Source organism: Cricetulus griseus, chromosome 3 (genome assembly GCF_003668045.3).
Source record: "Cricetulus griseus strain 17A/GY chromosome 3, alternate assembly CriGri-PICRH-1.0, whole genome shotgun sequence".
Taxonomy (NCBI): Eukaryota; Metazoa; Chordata; class Mammalia; order Rodentia; family Cricetidae; genus Cricetulus; species Cricetulus griseus.
The window spans coordinates 181085474-181106802 of record NC_048596.1 but is presented as its reverse complement, the minus strand read 5'-3'; the positions used below and the strand labels follow the sequence as shown (position 1 = coordinate 181106802).

At 44.9% G+C, this 21329-nt stretch overlaps 1 protein-coding gene across 3 annotated transcripts; it reads right to left on the bottom strand.

Annotated features, from left to right (window-relative positions):
- Positions 1–3810: 3810 nt before the first annotated feature.
- On the bottom strand, positions 3811–10188 carry LOC100764594 (liver carboxylesterase-like). 3 transcript variants are annotated; one of them, XM_027405763.1, is made up of 12 exons: positions 10113–10188; positions 9355–9559; positions 8805–8943; positions 8019–8152; positions 7679–7937; positions 6430–6528; positions 6012–6160; positions 5822–5891; positions 5450–5594; positions 4904–5041; positions 4425–4497; positions 3811–3997 (listed from the first exon to the last, which is right to left on the bottom strand). In XM_027405763.1, exons 1-12 carry the CDS (start codon positions 10186–10188, stop codon positions 3811–3813), a joined length of 1674 nt encoding a protein of 557 aa, XP_027261564.1. The 3 variants fall into 3 exon arrangements, with proteins under 3 accessions (XP_027261564.1, XP_027261563.1, XP_027261565.1); XM_027405762.1 differs by having other exon boundaries at positions 5822–5902; positions 6020–6160; XM_027405764.1 differs by lacking the exon at positions 6430–6528 and having other exon boundaries at positions 5822–5902; positions 6020–6160.
- Positions 10189–21329: the final 11141 nt, after the last annotated feature.

Genomic DNA, 21329 nt, shown 5'->3' with positions numbered 1-21329 from the left:
TGTTTCCTGTATGCTCATACTACAAAATAAATAAAAGCGTCGTTTAAAAGGTTTAAAAAAGAAACAATATTGTTTTACATGACAATCCCATTTCCCTTCTCCCTCTTGTCCTCCTCTACCAGCTCCCCCTCAACTAAAACCCTACCTATCACATATCCGTTCTGCTCCCCCTGGATGGTGAGGCCTTCCATTGGGTGTCATCAGAATCTATGATATCCTTTTGGATAGGGCCTAGGCCCACCTCCGTGTGTCTTTGCTCAGGGGTATTCCTTTATGTGGAATGGGCACCAAAAGTCCACACCTGAACAACTACAGGAGGTCCTGTAGATTTCTGAGGTTTCCTCACTGAGACCCATGTTCCTGGGGTCTGGATCAGCCCTGTGCTGGTATCCCAGCTATCAGTCTGGGGAGCAAGCGTTCCCCGAAGTTCAGGTCAGATATTTCTGTGGGTTTTGTCTGGACTCCTTTGCTCTACACTCGTCCTTCTCTGCATCTAGATTCCAGTTCAGTTCATTGATTAGTTGTGTGTGTCTGCTTCTACTTCCACCAGCTGCTGGATGAGGGCTATCAGCTGGCATATAAGTCAGTCATCAATCTCATTATCATGGGAGGGCATTTAAGGTAGCCTTTCCTCTGTTGCTTAGATTGTTAACTGGTGTCATCTTTGTAGATCTCCAGACATTTCCCTAGTACTGATTTCTCTGTAAACCTAAAATGTCTCTATTATGGTATCTCCATTCTTGTTATCTTCTATTCTTCTCCTGACTCAACCTTTCTTCTCTCTCATGTCCTCTGCATCCCTACTCTTCTCCCCTTCTTGTTCTCCTAGCTCCCTCCCCCCTCTTCCTGTGCTCCCAATTCCATAACATATATTCTTGAGATGCAGTGTTTGTATATACAACTGGTAGTCCTTTAGCTCCTAAGATAACAAAACTCTCTTGCAATGATAAATCTTTCTGCTAAGCTGCCTGAGCCCTGCCACCACGTGGGCACCCGGAATAACACACAAAAATTAATATTAGGTATAGTGTTGTTGGTCAATGACTAGGATTTCTTACTTGCTAGCTCAGTCTTAATTATCAACCATATCTACTAATCTATGTATTTTATAAGAACTTATCTGATCGAGGATGCCGGCATCATGCGTCCTCCCTTATCAGGCTCATATGGTGGCTCCCAGAGAGAGGAGGGGAAAGGGGGCAATTTACTGCTTGTCCCTGCTTATATTATGAGTTTGCCTGCTATGCCATTTCCTGCCTGGATCACAAGACTTCTCTACTATAGTTCCCAGAATCCTCCTTCTCTCCTAGCCCTGCCTAGATTTATCGTTACACTCTCTGGCTTCAGTCTTTCAAGGAGCTGAACCACAGATACCTATCAGAGAACTGAATTGGCTATTGGCTGAACTGATGAAGACAGCTGGGTTGTAGCTCATTAGAAGTTTTATAAATCATTTGTAGATATGAGAAAACTTGGTGATTGGGAAGAAACGGATATGGAAATTTGACAGTCAACTATCACCACTGTAGAGATTTACCCCAAAACTTCTAAAGAAGGGACAGAATCAGATCTAGGGTTTTACACCTGTCAGATAATAACTGTGCCACTGAACTACACGGGACATTTTTATTCTTTGGTAAATTCAGGCATTAATACAATGTGTCATGTGCAACCCTACACCCCAGTAACCCCCAGAACCCCCAAACTTCCACCATAGTCTCCTTCTGACATCATTATTTCTCTTCCTCTTCTTCTTTTTCCTACTCCTTCTTCCTTCTTCTTTTCCTCTTCCTTCCCCCTTTGGTAAACCATTCATTGAAATTAGTTTTTAATCACTTTTGTACTTCTTATGTGGAGAGAAACCATAACTAAATATCTCAGCCTTGCCTGGATCTTTCTCTATAGCTCAGACATTTTTAACTTGTGATTCCTATCCTCAGACCTCTAAGTACAAAGGACTGCAAATATATGTTCTGAACTTCATTTATTTTATTTTGCCCTTGTACATAAAGGGCAAGCTCTCAACTCCTGAGTTACGCCCCTAATCTTACAACTTCTTGAAATGTTTACTACATGTGTCTCATGACTAGACAATCATGCTCTGGCTTGTAAATCCAAAAATGGAGTACATGTGATCATATGAAATCATTTGTGAGACTATTCACACAACTTTATTAAAACCAAAACCTAGGAGTGGAGGCTCATGCTTATACTTTAACCATGCAGGCAGTGATATCATGAGTTGAGTGCATACCTGGGCTACATAGAGACCTTGTCCAAAGAAGAAGAAGAAGAGCAAATAAGCAAAAAAAAAAAAACAATAAACAAGTGAAAATAAGCAGATATTCATAGTTAGGGTAAGTGAATAGAATGTGTCATGTGCACGGTTGGACAGCACAGTTCTACAATAAAAGGAAACAGAAACTTCATGTAAAGTGAAGAGTCACATGTAAAATAGAGAGTCACAAAACATTCTACTTAAATCTCATTGGAGACAAGTCCCAATATACCAAGGTAAAGTAATGTTTTGAGACAGGTTCAAAAGTGAATGGCAGCAAAGGGGCCAGAGGAAAGTCTTTGGTGGGGGAGGAAGGACTGTTCTAAGTCTGATATGGTGACAGGTGATGCCTTGAGAATATTCTCAGACTTACTAAACCATACACCTAAAAGAGACCGATTGTTTTTAATCAGTCTGATGGTATAGTTCATGGGTAGAGCACTTGCCTAACATACACAAATACTAAAATCAATCCCTAGCCCCATAAAAACAATCCACACTCAAACTACTAAAAAAGAGTTAATTATTAAAAGTCTAAAACATATTCTGACTTCCTGTGGGAAGTGAGTATATAGAGGACTGTAAAGCAGAGGCATGAGAGCAGTAGGAATGTCAATAAGTGCTCTACATAGAGAATGGAAACAACCTGCATGGTCAGTTTCACTAACAGGAAGATCTTCCCTGCCCACATTTCAAGTCAGCAGGGACCTAATGTTGTCCTTGGAATGCCATTGTTTACACATTCTACCAGCAGAGGGCGTAAGACGTAACCCTTGAGACCTCTAGAGAAAGACTTGTTTCTCACCACACATCTGTGGGTGTCTTTAGCAAGGATTTCTCAATCTACAAACTGTAACTTGTTATTGTTTATAAGTTACTGAGGTTATGGTTTTGTTTTGCTTCTGAGATGTGGGTCTTGTTATCTTGCCCTGGGCTTATGTAATCCTCCTGTCTCAGCCTGCAAACATCTGAGGCCAAAGACACTAAGAGTCCAATTTGTGATTTTTTTATCTATTGGAAACAGCATTGTGAACTTATGAGGGCAATACAGCTTGGGGAAATCAGATTTTCTATTGGCAACTTAGAAATACATGGAAACATGAACTCACTGAGAGAGGACATGGGATTTCCTGTAGTGAACAGTGCCTGAAGCTTCTGTTTCATTTGAAGAGGGTCTGAGGCTTGGAAAAGAGGAGAGAGAGCATTGGGAGAAGATGATGGGAGGAAGGGAGGGAGGGACGGAGGGCAAGAGGGAGAGTGGAAGGAAGAGCCTAATTGTAGTGAAGTGTTAAGATGGGGGAACTTTGGGGCTCACACATTCATTCGGTTATGAGAGTATTTATTTTAATAAAGTGTGTCCAGAAGGATGAATAACACACAGAGGGTTCCTCATACATGACTGAAAGGGCAAATCCTGATGTTCGAAATGCCTATGTGAGTGTTGGAACAAATAAAGATAAATAAATGCACTTTGTAACCTCAGGATGACCCCATCTGCCCTCAACCCCACACACATTTCCTGTCACAGGGCACTAAAGCTCTGCGTGCTTGTCCTTAGCCCCCATTAGCTCGTGGATCTTCTGGGGAAGAGTCTTTGTCCAGAACTGCAGCTTGGTGGCCTTCAGTGCTCGGCCCACAGCAGGCTGAATGTCCAACTTTAGATACTGGTCATCATGAATCAACTCAGGCCAGTAGGGTAGACCCTCACTGTTGGGATTCCTGTGGATATGCCACCAACAGGTAAGGGTGAGGTCAGTCTCATTCAAGACCTGATCCTTGATTTAGGTCAGAGCAGTGGATGAGTTGGCCAAGGTCCTGAGGATACAGAAGGACTGATCTACTGATATAACATACAAGTGTCATCTAATAGTGTCTGGCCCATATGAAGCAAGGGAAGCTGGCTGGTTTTGTGTCTCTTTCTCAGTGGGAAAATCTAAAGTATAGTATGACAATATTGTGACTAACCCACCGGGTCTCTGTGGGTTGAGCAATAACTGAAAGCTAGAAGATACCTGCCTAAGTGTGCCCTGGGTTGGAGAAGACTATGGTGTAATTAAGGATCATGTGTGCTAATGAGGCACACCCAAATGGGAGTCCTGGATGGAGACAAAAACCAGAGGAGGCTGAGGGAGGGGCATGTTCTCACCCATGTCTTGCAAAGTTGGCCCAGTACTTCATCATCCTCCTGCTTAGCAGTTTCTCCTCCTCAGTGAAGTCAACTGCAGACAGAAGGGTCCATGTCCCAGTTACCTCATGCAGGTGCAGCTCATGCTCTATTATAGCAACCACAGCCTGAACCTGAACCCTAGGCCTGGTTTAAACTCTCTTCCCTCATCACTCAGAACCCAGCATCCATCCAAGATTCTACTTGAATTCTGTCTGGTTCATTCCTGTCCCAGTGTTCTCTCTTTCCTTTTAGAACAAGCTAGACTAGGAAAGATTTATTTTCTAATGCTGGTAGGTTTTTTGATGGTTTGTTTTTGTTTTTTGTTTATTTGTTTTTTTTTTTGTCTTGATTTGTTCTATCCCAGAGCCTCAGGCTCCTCAACTGCACTGAGATCTCAGTAATCCTTCAGGACCTCATCTGAGGCTACATTGAGCTCATGAAAAACGAGGAAGACTCACGTTTCATGCCCCAGAGGTTGGAGCCAAAGACAAAGGCAGCATGATCACCATGGTCAGCCCTCACATGGGATGGTCTGACATGCTTGACGTAGCTTGGCTGGTGCTGGAACTCATAGAAGTAGACAGGAGCATGGGAACCTGGGAGTGGGGACATGTTGACATAATGATCTCTCACATGGAGCTTTCCCACCTAACCTTTGGTGTCAAGAAAGTTTGCTCTAAAGTTATCTGGAATCACAGTTGAGTGGTGAGCTCCACGCTGGATCATTGGCTACAGGAAACCTTTTGTTAAACAGTGACCCTGGCATTCCCAGATGAGCAGTTTTGGCAAGACAGCAAGTGTAACTAACATATTTCTTCCTCTATACTGGATAAGATACCAATTCATTTGCTCTATTCGTAAGGATTTACTGAGGTAAGTGTCTCCAGCTGCCTGGTATCAGAGACTTGATGACGACATAGGTTAAGTCTGGACACACAGAGCTCATCTGGAACCCACAACTCTGAGCTCCCGACTGCACTAGGTCTTATTAAATATGTACTCACGATGAAAATGTGCAACTTGGAGTGCAGGGATCACAAACATGAAGTCCCCCATCATGTTTCTGAACTGTGCTTGGAGGGTCTGGGGGTCCTCAATGTCCCCCATGTACTCTTCCATTAGCAGGTCACTACATTCAGGAGGCAGCATCTACACCAGGAGGAATCGGGAAGAGTGGTTGGTATTAGACAGGGTCTTGGATTGGTAGGAAGCAGCTTCTTTGGCCAGAGATGAAATAGAGTATAGGTAAAAAGGTACAAGCTTTGAGAGAGCTCACACAGAAACACACTCAGACACTGGTCTTTATTTCTGGGCATGGTATCTGAGAAGAATATATGGGAATCTTTTCTATCAGGACAGGAGCCAATGTCTCTCACCATGTGTGCTGCTGTGCTCTTCAGAACATCTGGCAGGGTCTCTCTGGTTATATTCTTTATGACATGATCAAGGCCCATGAACTGGCAGATAGAGGAGAGTCTTAAGTATATGATGGGTTGAACCTAGATTAGTGTATCTGAGTTCCCATTACCTATCATTTTAGGCTAAGTTCCCAGGGGATTAGAACAAGGTCTCACCATTGGGACTCCCCAGCCAAACTCATCACTGTCAATACCAACGATGCTGGGGACAGGGTGAAAATCCACAGAGGCCAACAGCTCCCGAGGGTGCCTAGGTAGGAACATCCCATCCACCACACCAGGGGTCATAGTGAAGACCTATGGGGCATTAAGAGTCAGTGATGAAGATAAACCACATAAATATTCTGATGCCCACTGAATATACACAGTATTTCCTCATTTACTATTTCATCTCAGAATGCAATTTTTCACTCCAGACGAAACATCAAAATTAGCCTATCTTTCATTTTGCAGACAGTCCTAAAACGACACCAAACCATGCAGACCAGTTAATTGGTTCCAGTAGTAAGTACTGACAATCCCACATCCTGGTGATCAGGTCCGCCAAGTCACACAATTCTTCCAACCTGGTTGATAGCCAGAATCTCTGCTTTACTCTTGTCTCGTAAGCAGTGTACCAGGGCCTCTGTGTCCTCAGCCTTACATCCTGATAGGTTGGCCACCGTCTGTAAATGGAACAGGTAATGGTTGGCTCATCCCTCCCATCAGTGAGCAGAGTCTCCTTGTTCCAAGTGGATGTCATTGCCCTTAAATACCACATCCTATGTTTCCTGTGTATGAAAGGACTAAAGTGGAATTGTTCACATTTTCTGTGACTCAGGGTTGACAGCGGGGGAGGGATTGTTCTACCTGCACATTTGTTTTCTTTTTTCTTTTTGGTGGTATTCATGTGTGATAATAGGTATGGTGTGTCATATTTTGCATGTGAAGGTCAGAGAACACCCTCAGGTGTCACTTGTCACCTTACCCACTCTTTTCATTTGTCTACACTAGCTTAACTGGACTATGACCTTCCAGGGACTCCTGTCTCCTCTTGCCATCTCTGCATAGGAGCACTGGGTTTGCTGACACATATTACCACCAATAGTCTTATGTGTGCTCTGGGGATTTGAACTTGGGACTTCATACTTGCATAACTAGTATTTTTTACCAACTGACCCTTTCCCTTAATCCACATGTCCCAGTTAGATATATTTTTCAACTTGACAAAAGCCATAATCATCTGGAAAAAGGAACTTCAACTGAAAAATGCCTTATAAGTTTGGCCAATAGACAGTTCTTGGCTTTTTCCTGGTAAATTGCTGATGGAGAAGGTCCCATCACACTGTGAGCAGTGCCACCCATAGGCAGGTGCCCTTGGGTGCATAGCAAAGCAAACTGAGGAAACCATGGGTATCAAGCAAGTAAGCAGTGTTCCTCCCTGGTCTTGGCTTCAGTTCTGGCCTCTAGTACCAACTGGAGTTCATACTCATCCTCCTCTCAAGATGGACTACAAACTGGAAGCTGAAATAAACCTTTTTTTCTCCCTAAGTAGCGTTTGGTCATGGGTCTTTATCACAGCAATAAGAAGCAAACTAGGAAACCATGCATACTTGGTTTTGCCAATGATGGAATCCACTGGGCACAGCTTGGCTTTCAAATAACATACTTAGCAGACATAAAGCAAAATGGGGTGGATCTAAATTTATGCTTCAGAAATAAAGGAAAGAAGCTATTTCCCATGATCCTTGTTTTCCTTACTTAACAGAATAACAAAGAACCAGAGACAAGGACTGAAACATCAAAGTAGGGGCTGGTGCTGTTGAGGGCACTCACTGTGTAGACCACCTCGGACTTCTCAGAGATAAGGTCAGGCAGCAGGGCCACTCCACTCTGCATAATGGCTCTGTGGAAGAGTCCTTTGGACATGGGTGACACAACAAGTGAAGATACACTTGTGCCTCCTGCAGAGGCACCAAAAATAGTTACTTGGCCAGGGTTGCCTCCAAAGGAAGCAATATTCTGTTGGACCCAGTGTAAGGCAGCCACTTGGTCCAGGTAGCCCCAGTTGCCTCTGGCGTGCTCGTCTCCAGTGCTGTGAAGTGGAAGGGACATGGATCACAGGTCTGTCCATGTTCAACTCAGACCCCATTACACACCCCAGTCCCAGACTCACCTGAAGAAGCCAAGGATGCCCAAACGATACTGGATAGCAACCATTACTATATCCTCAGTAGCTGCCAGTATGGATCCATCAGTCATAGAAGCCATTCCTATAACCAGTCCACCACCGTGGATCCATACCATCACCTGGAGATATCAACACAGATCTCAGGAGGCCCATAGCCAGTCAAAGGTCAACAGGACTGCCTATTAGATTACCCACTGCTTTGCCTCAATTCAAGTTGACACACACAGATCTGCTCAGGATCTCAGGATATGGTCCACAGATGGGCTACTCTAGTCCTATAAGCATATTTCCATTCCCACTTCCCCAAAAAGGATATCTCAGCATGGATTAATGGCTCTAGATACAATGTTATCATCACTCTCTGACCATCAAAGCAGAGAATATAGGAGTGTCTCCATGAGTGTCTTTCCTGATTGCTAACCAGAAGAGCCATCAGATCCCATTGGCACAACAGATAACCTGCAGCTAGAAATTTTGGTGACGTCAATATGCAGCGCCTGAGCATGCACCAAAGTGGGTCTGCCAGTTTCAAGTTAGAATTCTTAGTATAAACAAATATTTAAAGCCTCTTACATCTCAGAGCACCAGTGTGCTGAGACACATACCCAGGTTTAAGCATCTTACCATGGCTGAGATGACCTTCTTGAACCCAATAAATTAAGACTACTAATCAGGGTGTAAACTACAATGGAACTCAGAATTACTTTGTCCCTTCCAGTCTTCCAGAGGAATAAACATACTCTTCCCAGTTGACCACAATCTGACACTCACTGGTAAGTTAGAACCTTCATGGGCATGAGCTGGTGTGTAGATGTTGAGATACAGGCAGTCTTCAGACATAGACACCGGATGCATTAACAGATTCATTTCCTTTGCTCCCCCTATAGTCATTATATCAGACTGCAGACACCTGGTGAAAATGGAAGACAGTTAGTTCAAGATATGCCATGACCACATGGGAATTACAGAATAAATAGTGCAGTGACATATTCTTAATCTCACTCCAGACTCTCAAGTACCTCTTTCTTCCACATAGTCCCCAGTGGAAATCGTATGTACTTATTTCTTAGTCAAAGGCACCTGGACAATGGATGGTCTCAGTGACTGAGAAGAACGGCTTTAGTATCTGCTCTTCACTGCAGTACAGCTCTCAGTCAGGAGCCTGGCACAGTTATTTTAAGTAAACAGCATATCCATCAGAAAAAAAATGCACTGGAGACTGCCCTTAGCACACAGAGAAATGCTCTAGAGCTGAGATGGAGGAAGCACTGCAGTGTGGCCTAGAGCTCAGGCCTGAGGTTCCCTGGGTCCCAAAACTTACATGGCTGGATAGGAGGTCCCATCTCTCACACCACTCCACGGCTCAGGGGGCTCAGGTGGAGCAAAGCGCAGTGATCCTACAGGTGGCTTGGCAAAGGGAATTCCCAGGAAGGTGTGGACACCAACATCTCTGTCTTTCACATGGACAAGGCTTCCTCTCACCTGCCCTGTGTGTGTGTTCCTGATGGGACTTGCTGAGTCCTGTCCTGTAGGTGGAGAGATGCCATCAGCTGTCAACACACTTCGAAATTCCTACATCATTGTCACCATAGTACATGGGAAAGGTAACCTGGGTTCTCTCAGTTCAGCTATGGGATGTGAAGATGAGGTCTACTGGATTATCTAGTAGTGGGAACCTTGACTGTTGGCCCTCTGTAAATTGATAGGGCACTTCTCCAGTCATCAAGGTGACAGGGTCTGAGGCTCTTGGCATTATGAATGAATTATTGCCATTAGCCAAGATCAGTAGGAGGTCTTGCCACAACCACATACAGAGGAGGGACATGTCCCTGCTGCTCTTCTGTTCCTGCTGACTCCTCAGTACATGGTAATCTCACACATATCTGATTCTCATGTGCCACAGGGCCCACCCTGTGGACTTTGGTGGGGGTGTTAGAGGGTGCACACATCCACAATTTCATCTGTCATCCCCACAGCTCCTCCCTCCCTGGTGCGTCCCTCCCACAAGTTCAGCCTCCGACTTTTCAGAACTGGGACAGCACTAATCCTGATCCCCTCTGATCACTTAGACAGTCTCACCATGCACGTGGAGGAGGAGAAGCAGGAGCCCACAGGACACAGCATACAGCCAGCCAGGAAAACTATTGAGTGGCATGGTTGAATCTCAGGCCTAGGTCTGTGCTGCTAAGGGATGACAGTCTCTCTGCAGGAAATAGTACAGGAAGGCCTTGCCCATGCAGGAATTTATACCTTTCAGGGTGTAGGTGTTGAAATTTGGTTGATCGGGGCAAAGTTCTTATTGCAGGAGAATTGATAAGGCAGAAGCCAATAGGCAGTAGACTGGGCAAAGCCACTCTGTGGTTTCTGCTCCTTCTCTGGTCTCTGTGATAGACTCTACATAGCATGAGAAGTCCTTCTGGTATACCAGGATCGCTGTCCTTGAACATGATCACCCTAATCCCTGGCTTTTACTCCACAACACAATGTGGTTGTGGACCTGAAGATCGGGGAGCAGAAAGCTGTAACAGGAAGAGCCACAGGGCTTCTGTGAATAGAAACACATTCAAGAAATGAAAGGGCAGTAGCTCTAAGTGTGAACTCATCCTCAACAGTCCTCTGGCCAGGCAGGGGTGGCGCATACCTTCAATCCCAGCACTTGGGAGGCAGAGGCAGGCAGATTTCTGTGAGTTCGAGTCCAGCCTGGTCTACAGAGCAAGTTCCATGACAGGCTCCAAAGCTACTCAGAGAAACTCTGTCTTAAAGGACAAAAAAGAAACAAGATAGACTCCTCTGTGCTGTCAAGACTCACAGAGTAGTGAGTCCACTCTCAGTGTCACTTGTCACTTGTGTTGATCTTAGTATCTGAAGTACACTTCCTGTGAGGTCATGCTAGTTTCATTGGAAGACACAAATTCTGGCTCTTCTGCCTGTATGCAACAGTTCAACAATGCTTTCAGACCCTTGTGCAGCGGTTCTCAATATCCCGAATGCTGTAACTTTAATATAGTTCCTCATGCTGTGGCGACCCTGAAACATAAAATTATTTTGTGGCTACTTCATAACTGTAATTTTACTACTGTTATGAATTATAGTGTAAATATCTGATATGCAGGATATCTGATATGTGACCACTGTGAAAAGGTCATTTGTTCCTCAAGAGGTCATGACCCACAGATTGAGAACCACTGCCTTGTGGAAATCCCAGGCATCAACTCTCTTGCACTCAAAGGAAGGTCTTTTCTCTCTGCCTAACTCCTGATTCCAGCTGAAGTTCATCCTCAACTCTCTCTGCATCCTGACTGACATTGCAGAAATCATCATTTTGGTAATTTCCTAGGATTGGCCACCTAGGCAATGAGTGAAATGTGTAAAAGCTAGTATAGTAGGATGGCACAGGTTTTTAGTATTCAGGGGGCTTGGGAGCATGAAGATTTGGAGAGGGAGGAATAGAGCTCTTTAACAACAGAGATAAAATTCTTTATGGCAACACAGAGGCAGATTGAGCACCATTTGTTAACTTTGTATTGTGGAAGAAAGATGATAGAGTTTTTAATAGAGGGCTTAGAAAAAGTTTAAGAACAACAATAAAGTCAAAAGATAAATAAATAATGTGGAAGATGAAGGAGAATGATTGTGTCTAAATGCACCAAAGAATTCTTGTGGACCTGTGCAAGTTAGAATTAGCCTTCCTTACATGGACAGGTACTCGGGGAGACAGGAATTAGGTGTTCTGCTCCTGGACATTTCTGGACCTTCTGATGCTCCCTTCCCACCTCCAGGACACACTTCACAGTCAAACATATTCACAGATGTCCTGAGTATGTGACACGAACCTCATAGTATCTCCAGACCCTGGGGGTGGGGGTGAGGGTGAGGGTAAGGAGAAACTTCAACAGACTCCAACAACACACATACATACACACATACATAGATACACTGTCACACACAGAGAGAGACACACATATTCACACACACATATATATATATATACATACACACACACACACACACATACACACAGATACACAGACACACAGTCACACATTCATACACAAAAGCAGCCTCGTTTGTGCCAGCACTGTCATGACAGCTGCTGAGAGAAGCACAGCTGTGACCTGCACACAAAATGCCAGCCTGCTATGGTGGGGAACAGGAAATGAGGAGATGACAGAAAGTCACCTGAGGATATAAGAAACCTACATGCTCTAAGTCTTGACATAGGGTGAAGATAAGTGTTTGAACAACATGGGTTTATTTACTATTGTTTACCTCAGAAAATGCCCTGCTTTGGATGCTGTGCAGTCTTAAGCAGTCCTGGTCCTCTCTGCCTGGGAGTGCAGGGAGACCCTCCTTCTACTGTGTGTGTCATCTCTGTCAGCTCCCACCTCCCTGGCACCTCCCCTCCCACAGCACCATGTTCTGAAATTGCAGGATTTGGCAGACCTGATGAGTTGCACCAAAAGAAGTTAAAAACCCCAAATCAGCCCAGTGAACCTTTTGTTGCAGTCCTCCTCCATCTGACCCACGTGATGACTGTCAGCTATTATAACAGACAAAACCTATGGAAATGGTCCTTCTTAGAGCCTGCCTACACCCACAATGCTTTATCTTCAAAGAAAGCTTCTCCATAAAACCCTGTGTAATGGAGCAAAATGACCTTCTGGAAGCTAATGAGCCATACTCCAGAACAGGAGTCATTGGTGAAATCAAATTAGGTGAACATGTTTCTTCTGTTTCTGCTTTTTGTTTTTGTTTTGATTTTGATGCAGGGTATTTTATGTAGTACAGACTGGCCTTCTAACCTCAGCTTCTCAGGTTCTGGGTTTATAGCTGTGTCACAAAACATGCAGCTAACACATGGCTTCTAAGTAAGCCCCTGCTGATTTGATGTTACTGTGGATGATACAAGTCAGGATGTGACAAAGACAACAGGATAAACTTCATCCCTCTTACAGTTGTCATTGACTGTGAGCCCAGAAATCCAGACAAAGAATACTCCAAACAGTAGCCATGAATGATTCAGACAGACCTTCCTTCATGGAGAACCCTGGTGACCTCCCAGAGCCTGGTGACCCACAGCAGGGGTCATGGGTGATGTGAGTTCAGTAGACAGGACTGGGAAAGCTCAGGAAAAGATCAATAAAGTCTTCACTATCAGATTGCAGAGAGAGGCCCAGGAGGAGGTCAAGGGGTTTGCACCAGGAGAGCGTAAGTGCTACACACACACCCTGGGCATGTAGTCATTCTGGCTGAACTTCAGGTAAGAGCCTTACAGTTGCTGATAGGCCCAGAGCACACATGCCCTTTGCTCAGTAATCCAAACTGTCGTGGACCCAGGGTAGGTGCATGGTGAATGGAACCCAGGGACCACTAAGGGCAACTGAGGCATAGGGGCACCAGGGACTTCTGTTTGCCTAATAACACTGTACCTTTTAAAGAATGCCAGGGCACTGTTCTGTCCTAGGGTGTTACACACTTAGAGATATATGGCATCATGAATGTTTTATATTATTTTTATCCATAAGTCCAGGAGCAGCTACAGCTATAAAAGCACTGAGGGAAGAGACCCACCTGCTCCTTTATCCCCTGAACTACAGGTCCAGCACAGCTCAGATACCCTACTACTGGGCTACCTCCTCAGTATGGATGACTTCCTCCTGTATCAGTGATGGTTTGCTTTGTAGAAGACTACTCTGTAGGCTTTGGTAGGAACATTTGGAGTCAGTTCTCTCTTTCTGCAATGTGGGTTCTGGGGTTGAACTCTGACCACCAGCTTGGAGGCAGGCAACTTTACCTGCTGAGTCATTTCACAGGCCTTGGCAAGGGAATTTGGAAACATATTTCCTATAATTTCTTCTGACATGTCTATGAGTTACCCCCTCTCTGTAGTCTCAGCTTCTCACTCTGCAGAGTTTACCAGGTTAATCCAAGGCTCCCTCTGTCCCCTTAAAAGTCTCCCCCTGGGAATCCTACAGCAGAGGGAGATTAAGGATTGTAGGAGCCAGAAGGGTCAAGGACATCAGAAGAGAACCTATACAATCAACTAACCTGGGCTGACAGGAGCTCATAGAGGGTGAACCAAGAACTAGGGAGTATGCATGGGACTGACCTAGGCCTCTATATATGTGACAATTGTGTAGTTTGGTCTTCTTGTGGGACTCCTAACAGTGTCTCTGACTCATTTGTAGACTTTTGGGACCCTACTCCTCATAATGGGTTGCCTGGCCCAATCTTAATACAAAAGCCGTGCTTAGTCTTACTGCAACTTGAAATGACGTCTTTTGTTGATATCCACAGGAAGCCTGACCTTTTATGAATGGAAACACAGAAGAGGTATGCACTGTGGGGAGAAGACGGGAGATGTGGAGGGGTTGGGAGGAGAGGAGGGACAGGAAACTGAGGTCCGAATGTAAAATAAATAAATATTTTTGAAATTCCTAAAAATAGTAATGTTAATAATAAAATGAATTTGGAGAAAAGAGTCTTGCCCTGCATGAAGAGAAGAGGAAGCAGGAAGCCATAGGGCACAGCATTTAACCAGTTAAGAAGTTAGTCTGGTGAAGTGATGGACTCCTAAGCCCAATGGTGTGCTCCAGCGCAATACACTGTGTGCCATTGACTAGAAACAGAATACAGGCACCTAGTTCAGACAGGAATTTGGATCCAAAGTGGAGTAGATGGAGAGTTTGCTGCACAGGGCAAGGTCATTGAACTGACAAGGCAGAGGTTACAAGAGCCAGTGGACAGCAGGTAGGGCCATGTCGAGTTCACTATGCCTGCCTCACCTTTACCCTCTGTGGAAGGGACAGCAGGCTGTTCTAGGATACCAGCAACCCTCCCTTTAACCTGGAGTCACCAAGTTCACAGTCCTTTCAGGAACAAGCCCAGGGCAGGTGTTGGGGTGGAAACGAGCCTGCAGAAAGATGTAACTAGAAATATCAGGAGGGCTTCTCTAGGAGATGCATGCTGAGGATGTCACACGAGAATGGTATGCAGCTCTGAGAAAGGTGACATGGACAAACAGAACTGCATGAGCGGGCCCACCACCCTGAAAACTGCTCCCTGCTTCAGGACTTACAATTTCCCGAGTCCATATCCAGGGTACCTCCCCCATTGCAGTCATGATTTTAAGACTATACACATTACCCTCCTGCTCAAACATAGCTGTTTCATTGAAACACACTGCAAACCTGACACCTCTGAAGGACCTCTACCCTACCACTCCATCTCCATACTGCCTTACTATCACGGCCATCTCCAAAGGAGGTCAAGTTCACAGTCTTTTTCCTCCTCAACAAAGACTTAACGGGGACACTCTGGTTCTAGGGTCTGGGACTAGCTAGGCTTTCAGAATCTGTAATACAGGTCTCTGAGTAGGAGCTTCAGAATCACAAAGAACCCTGCAGGCTACATCCAAGATTACAGGGTCAGAAGCAGCTCCCACCTAGTCCTGCCTGACTTTCTGGTGGGTGTGATGTGGGGATCAGTGTCAGACCGTCTGGAGTACCATATGAGGATCAGTTTTGCCTCCATCTTTCCAGTCCCCAATAGTCCTGGGCACTCACAGCCTGGCGCAGCAGAACTCTCTCCTTTCTCCTAGAATGACTCAGTCATGGCTTCTCTTGCCTCCTCCAATCAGCAAGGTTGTGGTGTGTCACTGCAGCCCCTCCAATTTGTGGCCCCAGGTCTTGCTGGCAGATGTTGTCTCTACTCTGAATTTTCTGATGCAGGGAACTGGTGGGCTGTGGGGATGTGAGATGCCCTGAGACATTCAAAACATTCTGTGAGAAGGTAGCAGCTCCTCCATTTTCTGTATGTCCTGGTGTTTTTCCCCCCAAACTGGAATCTGGCATCATGTTGAGGAGATTTGACTTCTGCCATTTACAGAACATCATTCAAAGGATGTGCATTGATGATTTCCTAGATAGACTGCTCCTTGGTGCATGCCTGTGTGTATGGAGTTGTGGAAATTTCCATATACCTAAATACTCAGCAGACAACAGCAACGACCAGAAAATAGTTCTTCTGCAGCCCCACCCCACCTCACCACTTGAAGTGCTAATGCACACGCCCAGACCTGTTTCCCATTTGGAGAAATACTTTGGATCAGAAATAGATGAATTGATGGATTGTTTTGAATGTCAGTCATTTGGGACATTTCCAGTAGGTGGCAACTTTATTAGCTGATTCAGGACCTTTAGGGGCTTATTCTGAAAGTGTCAGTGCCTCATATTTATATATTGAAGCCCAGCATCCATTGTAATGATATTATGATTTAGAATCTTTAGGCAAATCACAATTGTCTCTTCTGGCTAGGGACCACACAGAAGCAATGTTTGAGCCAGAGAGTTAACCCTTACCACACAGTAAGTACGCTGGCTGGGATCATAAACTTGGTCACAAACCTTGGGGGAAATTTTCTGTTTATAAGCCACACATCTTACAGTTCACAATCACATGTTTATGTATTGTATTCATATGTTTTTAGCTGCATTGTCTGTACGGAGCAGATTTACTCCTGAGCCCATGAGAGCTTCCTGCCTCAGTCTCCCTATTGTTTGGGACTACATCCACCACAGCATTGACATTGCAGGTGATGTTAACTTAGGTATGGTATTTGGAAATTACTAGGACAATGGGGCTGTGATTAATGAGGGAGGTGTTCCATCAGTCATGAATATATATGACAAATAGGGGATTGCTGAAGGTGGACCTTGATACCCACCCACCTCCAGTGTAATCAATATTCTCTAAAGCTTCTGACTCACACGAAGAGGTCTGGGACTTGGAGAGAAAGAGAAAGAGGAGATGAGGTAAAGAAGGGAGGAAGAGATGCAGGTACAGTGGGTATGAAGGAAAGTTGTTATCCATTGGTGCTCACATAAATACATTATCATGAGGAATTTCATTGAAAAAAGACAGGATCCAGGTAGTCTTGGTAACAAGTGGCATGCATAAGTGTTGTCTGAACAGATAAATGAAGAGTAGTTACATGGATACATGAAGGATACAGTTGGCCCTGTGTTTTCAAAGTGTAGGTATGTCAGGCCAAATCCATTGGCACTCATGATACCTTACAACCTTACATAACATGTTACAGTCCTGCTCGTCTGTCCTCTGCTCAGTCAAGCTCATATATTTTCTGTGGCACACTTGGTCCAGAATTTCAGTCTTCCAGCTTTCAGGACATTGTCCATTGCAGAATGGATGACCAACTGCAGGTATTGTTTATCCTGGTTCAACATGGAGAAGTGGGCATTTCTTTGGGTGGGAATACCCAAGGCCTTACCCTCACTCCTCGGGTGGAAGTCACTCTGAAGCCTGTTGTGTCCAGGCCTGATCCCTGCTTTAGGCTGACATGATAGGTGATGAAGCCCAGGTGTTGGAGACAAATAGGGCTGGTGTCCTGATCTGTGCAAGCAAGGAACCCTCACTAGTATCTGCTCCTTATGGGGTAGGGCTATCTGGATCATGTTTCCCATTCTCTCAGTGGCAGGCTCACATACACAAAACCAGTGTGGGTTTTTACACTTTGGCCACCTCACCTATGGGCACTGGAAGATGATTAGTGATCGACACCCCTAAAATAACCTGTCTGAATGTGATCTGGCCTCGGGGAGTATGGCTTCATGTGCCTAAGGATCTATGCATATGAGGCTACCACAGACCATCAAGCCATGGGAAAGTTAAGGGAAACATGTCTGTTCTCTGATGTCATGCATAGTTGACACAATACTTCATTACTTTCCTGCTCAGAAGTTCCTCTTTCTCAATGGGGTCAACAATAAACAGAAGTAAAACAAGGGTCTATGTCCAAGTCACCCCATGCCACTCCCCACTTGTGTTCCCCACTCACCATCCCAAAGCTGTATTCTGACTCTTGGGCCCAGTTCTGGTTCCAACTAAGACCATCTTCTAGGCTCTAGGCTCTCCCCTTGTCCATTCTACCTTTACCAATTGCATACTACAACTGAATCTCCCCAGGCTTAGTCTTAACCAGGAGGCACCTTCTTTGCTCCATCTGACATAGTGAAGCCATTTTGGAAAATATAAAGCCTACATTCTGAGGCTCTTTGATCCTAGGCCTGACAACAGCACTGTATTCTGAAATGTTTGGATAAAATGTTCTTTAGATGTATGTTGTCTATTACATCTATGATATCATTTATTTCCAATGTTTCTGTCTGTTTTTGTGTGGTACTCCTTAAGTGCCCATCCCCTACTCGTCCCATTCCATCCTGTACTATAATGGCAGCAAGCTCTTACTGAACACAAGTTCACAGTCAATTATATCCACCTCAAAACATTTTATTGGGTCTTGTTGGTTTGTACACCGAGGACAATCTAAGTTTGGAAGCCTATTATAAAGCTGAATATAGAGGCATGTAAGTAGTAGTTTGAGAATCACAGAAAACCCTGCAAGGATTCACCTAGAGGATCTAGAGCTCCCACCTAGCCCAGCCAGACTTCCATGAGGAAGTGATGTGGGGCTCATCCTCACACAGACTTTAGTGCCATCTAAGAAGTGACCATGTTTGTTTCTGTACATCCCCTAATAGAATAACAGGCACCTGCGGGCTGGCAAAGCAGACTTCCTCCTTAGCCCTTCTGAGTGTTTCCACTGGTATGGTGCAGTCATGGCTTCACCTGCCTCCACCAATCAGCAAGAGTGCTATCCTTTCAGTGTGTCTCCTCCAATACCCTCTGTGGTCACAGCCTGGGGATGGGGAGAAGTTTTCTCTCTCAACACCCAGCCATAAAAAAACATTGGGGCTGTGGAAGCTGAAAGGTCAACAGCTCTTTCAAACTCATGCCATAGAACCCACCTGGATAGCCTAGTGTTAACTCTTAATCCTGGAATGCTTATAGCCTGGCTTGGGGGAAGTCCCTGTGTGATCTACCACCTACTGCACCATCATTCAGAGACTCTTTATTGATGACAATGATGAGATAGAGACAACAGTAAAAATGTAGAATGAAGAAGTTTCTCAAATTCTGTGTTTATGAGGAAACTTCTATGTGTAGGTATGATTGCTATACCTGGGAATGGGTGGCAGTGGGGAAAGCATGATCTTGCAGGAACAGAGACCCAAGAATGAGGATGAACGTGCAATGCAGGGGGGGTGGGGGTTAGGAGAGTACCCTGTGTCGAAGGAGGATTAGGTATGTTGGGACCATTTTAATGAGGTTGTCTCTTGCTGTTACAAGTATCATGCATCAGTGGTGGCTTCAGTAAGTTACATGGTCAGAGATGCCATCTACACTGTGAGGATGTTTGACTGTGGGTGTCTGAAATGAGAATGGGGGTGTCAGAAGGTCTAGACATGTCCATCAGAAGAGATTGCTGTCCACATCTCTCTGAGCACCTATCTATGTATTGAGGGTCCTTCTGCCGTTTACAATTTTCTGCACACTTCTGGGTCCTACAACACTCCTATTATCCTTGGCCCCTGCCTCATGGCCTTAATTTCCATTCTATTTATACATAATAACTTTATTGATTAGTTGGGAATTTCATATCATGAACTCCAGGCACACTTACTTTGCAGTCCTCCCAGGTCTGCCTGGCTACTCTCATTAACTCTTCTGCTACCCCAAAAGAATAACCCCCCAAATTCCCCCAAACCAGTCCAGCTTGTGTTGCCCAGTCAACACCCAGTAGCATGACCCTTAAATGAAACTGAATTCTTCCCCACCCACACACCTGCCAGAAGCAATAAATTGTGGACAGTTACACTTCAGTATCCTTATCTCAAATTTTAAGAGTTCTCTCTAACGACTTTCTGTCTAGGCTGCTACTTTTGTCTTTAGGGGGATTGGGTGGGGTTAGAGGTCGTCACAGAAGACTTCTGTGTCCCTTTTTCTCAACTGTGAGTCTGCATTCATCAATACTACCAAAAAAAGTAGCTTTCTTGCCCTTTACAGTCTCTGGCAGCATGGATCATGGACTTCTACATGGTTTTGGTGACATCATGGACCACTGACATCCATATGGTCTCCAATGTCAGCATGTGCCACTGACTTCAGCATGTTCTCTGGTGGTAGTACAGACCACAGACATCAACATGGTCCTCTGCAGAAGCACAGTGATGGGCAATATCATAGCCCTTGGTTACAGTATGGGCGAAGGGCATCAACATGGCCCCCATTACAGCATGGTCCATGGACATCAACATAGTTTCAGGCAACAGCATAGACCACAGATATCCACATTACTTTAGGTAGGAACATGGATAATGGACACACACATCTCCAGACTGCAGCAGGACCGTGGACATCAACATGGCATCAGGAGGCAGCACAGAATCTAGACATTCACATGGCTTTCAGTAGTAACTTGGGCCACAGACATCAACTTGACCTTATTGTTTGATTTTTTTACTCTTTTGCTCTTTTGGGGGCCTTCCAGCCAGCTCCTAATTACATCACACACACACACACATACACACACACACATACACACACACACACACACACAGAGAGAGAGAGAGAGAGAGAGAGAGAGAGAGAGAGAGAGAGAGAGAGAGAGATATGCTTATTCTTAGTTATGAATGCCCAGCCTTAGATTGGCTTGTTTCTTGCCAGCTTTTCTTAAATTTGTCCCATATACCTTTTGCCTCTGAGCTTTTCCTTTTCTGTTCTTGTATACCTGTCTTTGCTTCTTAGTCTGTGGCTTGCTGTGTAGCTGGGTGGCTGAGTAGCTGGCCCCTGGAGTCCTCCTCTCCTTGTTCTCGTCTCCTCTCCTTTCTCATTTTTCCTATTTATACTCTCTGCCTTCCAGCCCTTCCTACACTTGCTCCTGTGTCGCTATTGGCCATTCAGCTCTTTATTAGACCATCAGGTGTTTTAGACAGGCAAAGAATCATCCAGCTTCACAGAGTTCAACAAATGCAGCATAAACAAAGTCGCACACGTTAAAATAATGTTCTACCACATGGCACCTGGCTGCTGTAGGATCTCAGACAGCCACATGAACCTCGGGCTTCAAAGAGGGCCTGAAGCAATGGGTTACAGATACCAACATGGCCTTAGGGGTGGCATGGGCCATAGAGGTCTTTTAAGGAGGTCCAATTCAGAGAATGAACTGTTCTTCATTTCTGACATCTTGTTGTCGCTGCAAGCTCCAGGCTGCTGCACAGCATTCTGTCAGTCCTGCTAGCAAGGACACACTCCCCTGTCCACTGTGCCTTCTCTCAGATCTATCACCACAGCCACATCTCTAGTCCCATATCTTTCCACCACTTACTTCTTCACTTTGCTACCTCTCCATCCCATATTCATTCATTGTAGTGGCAT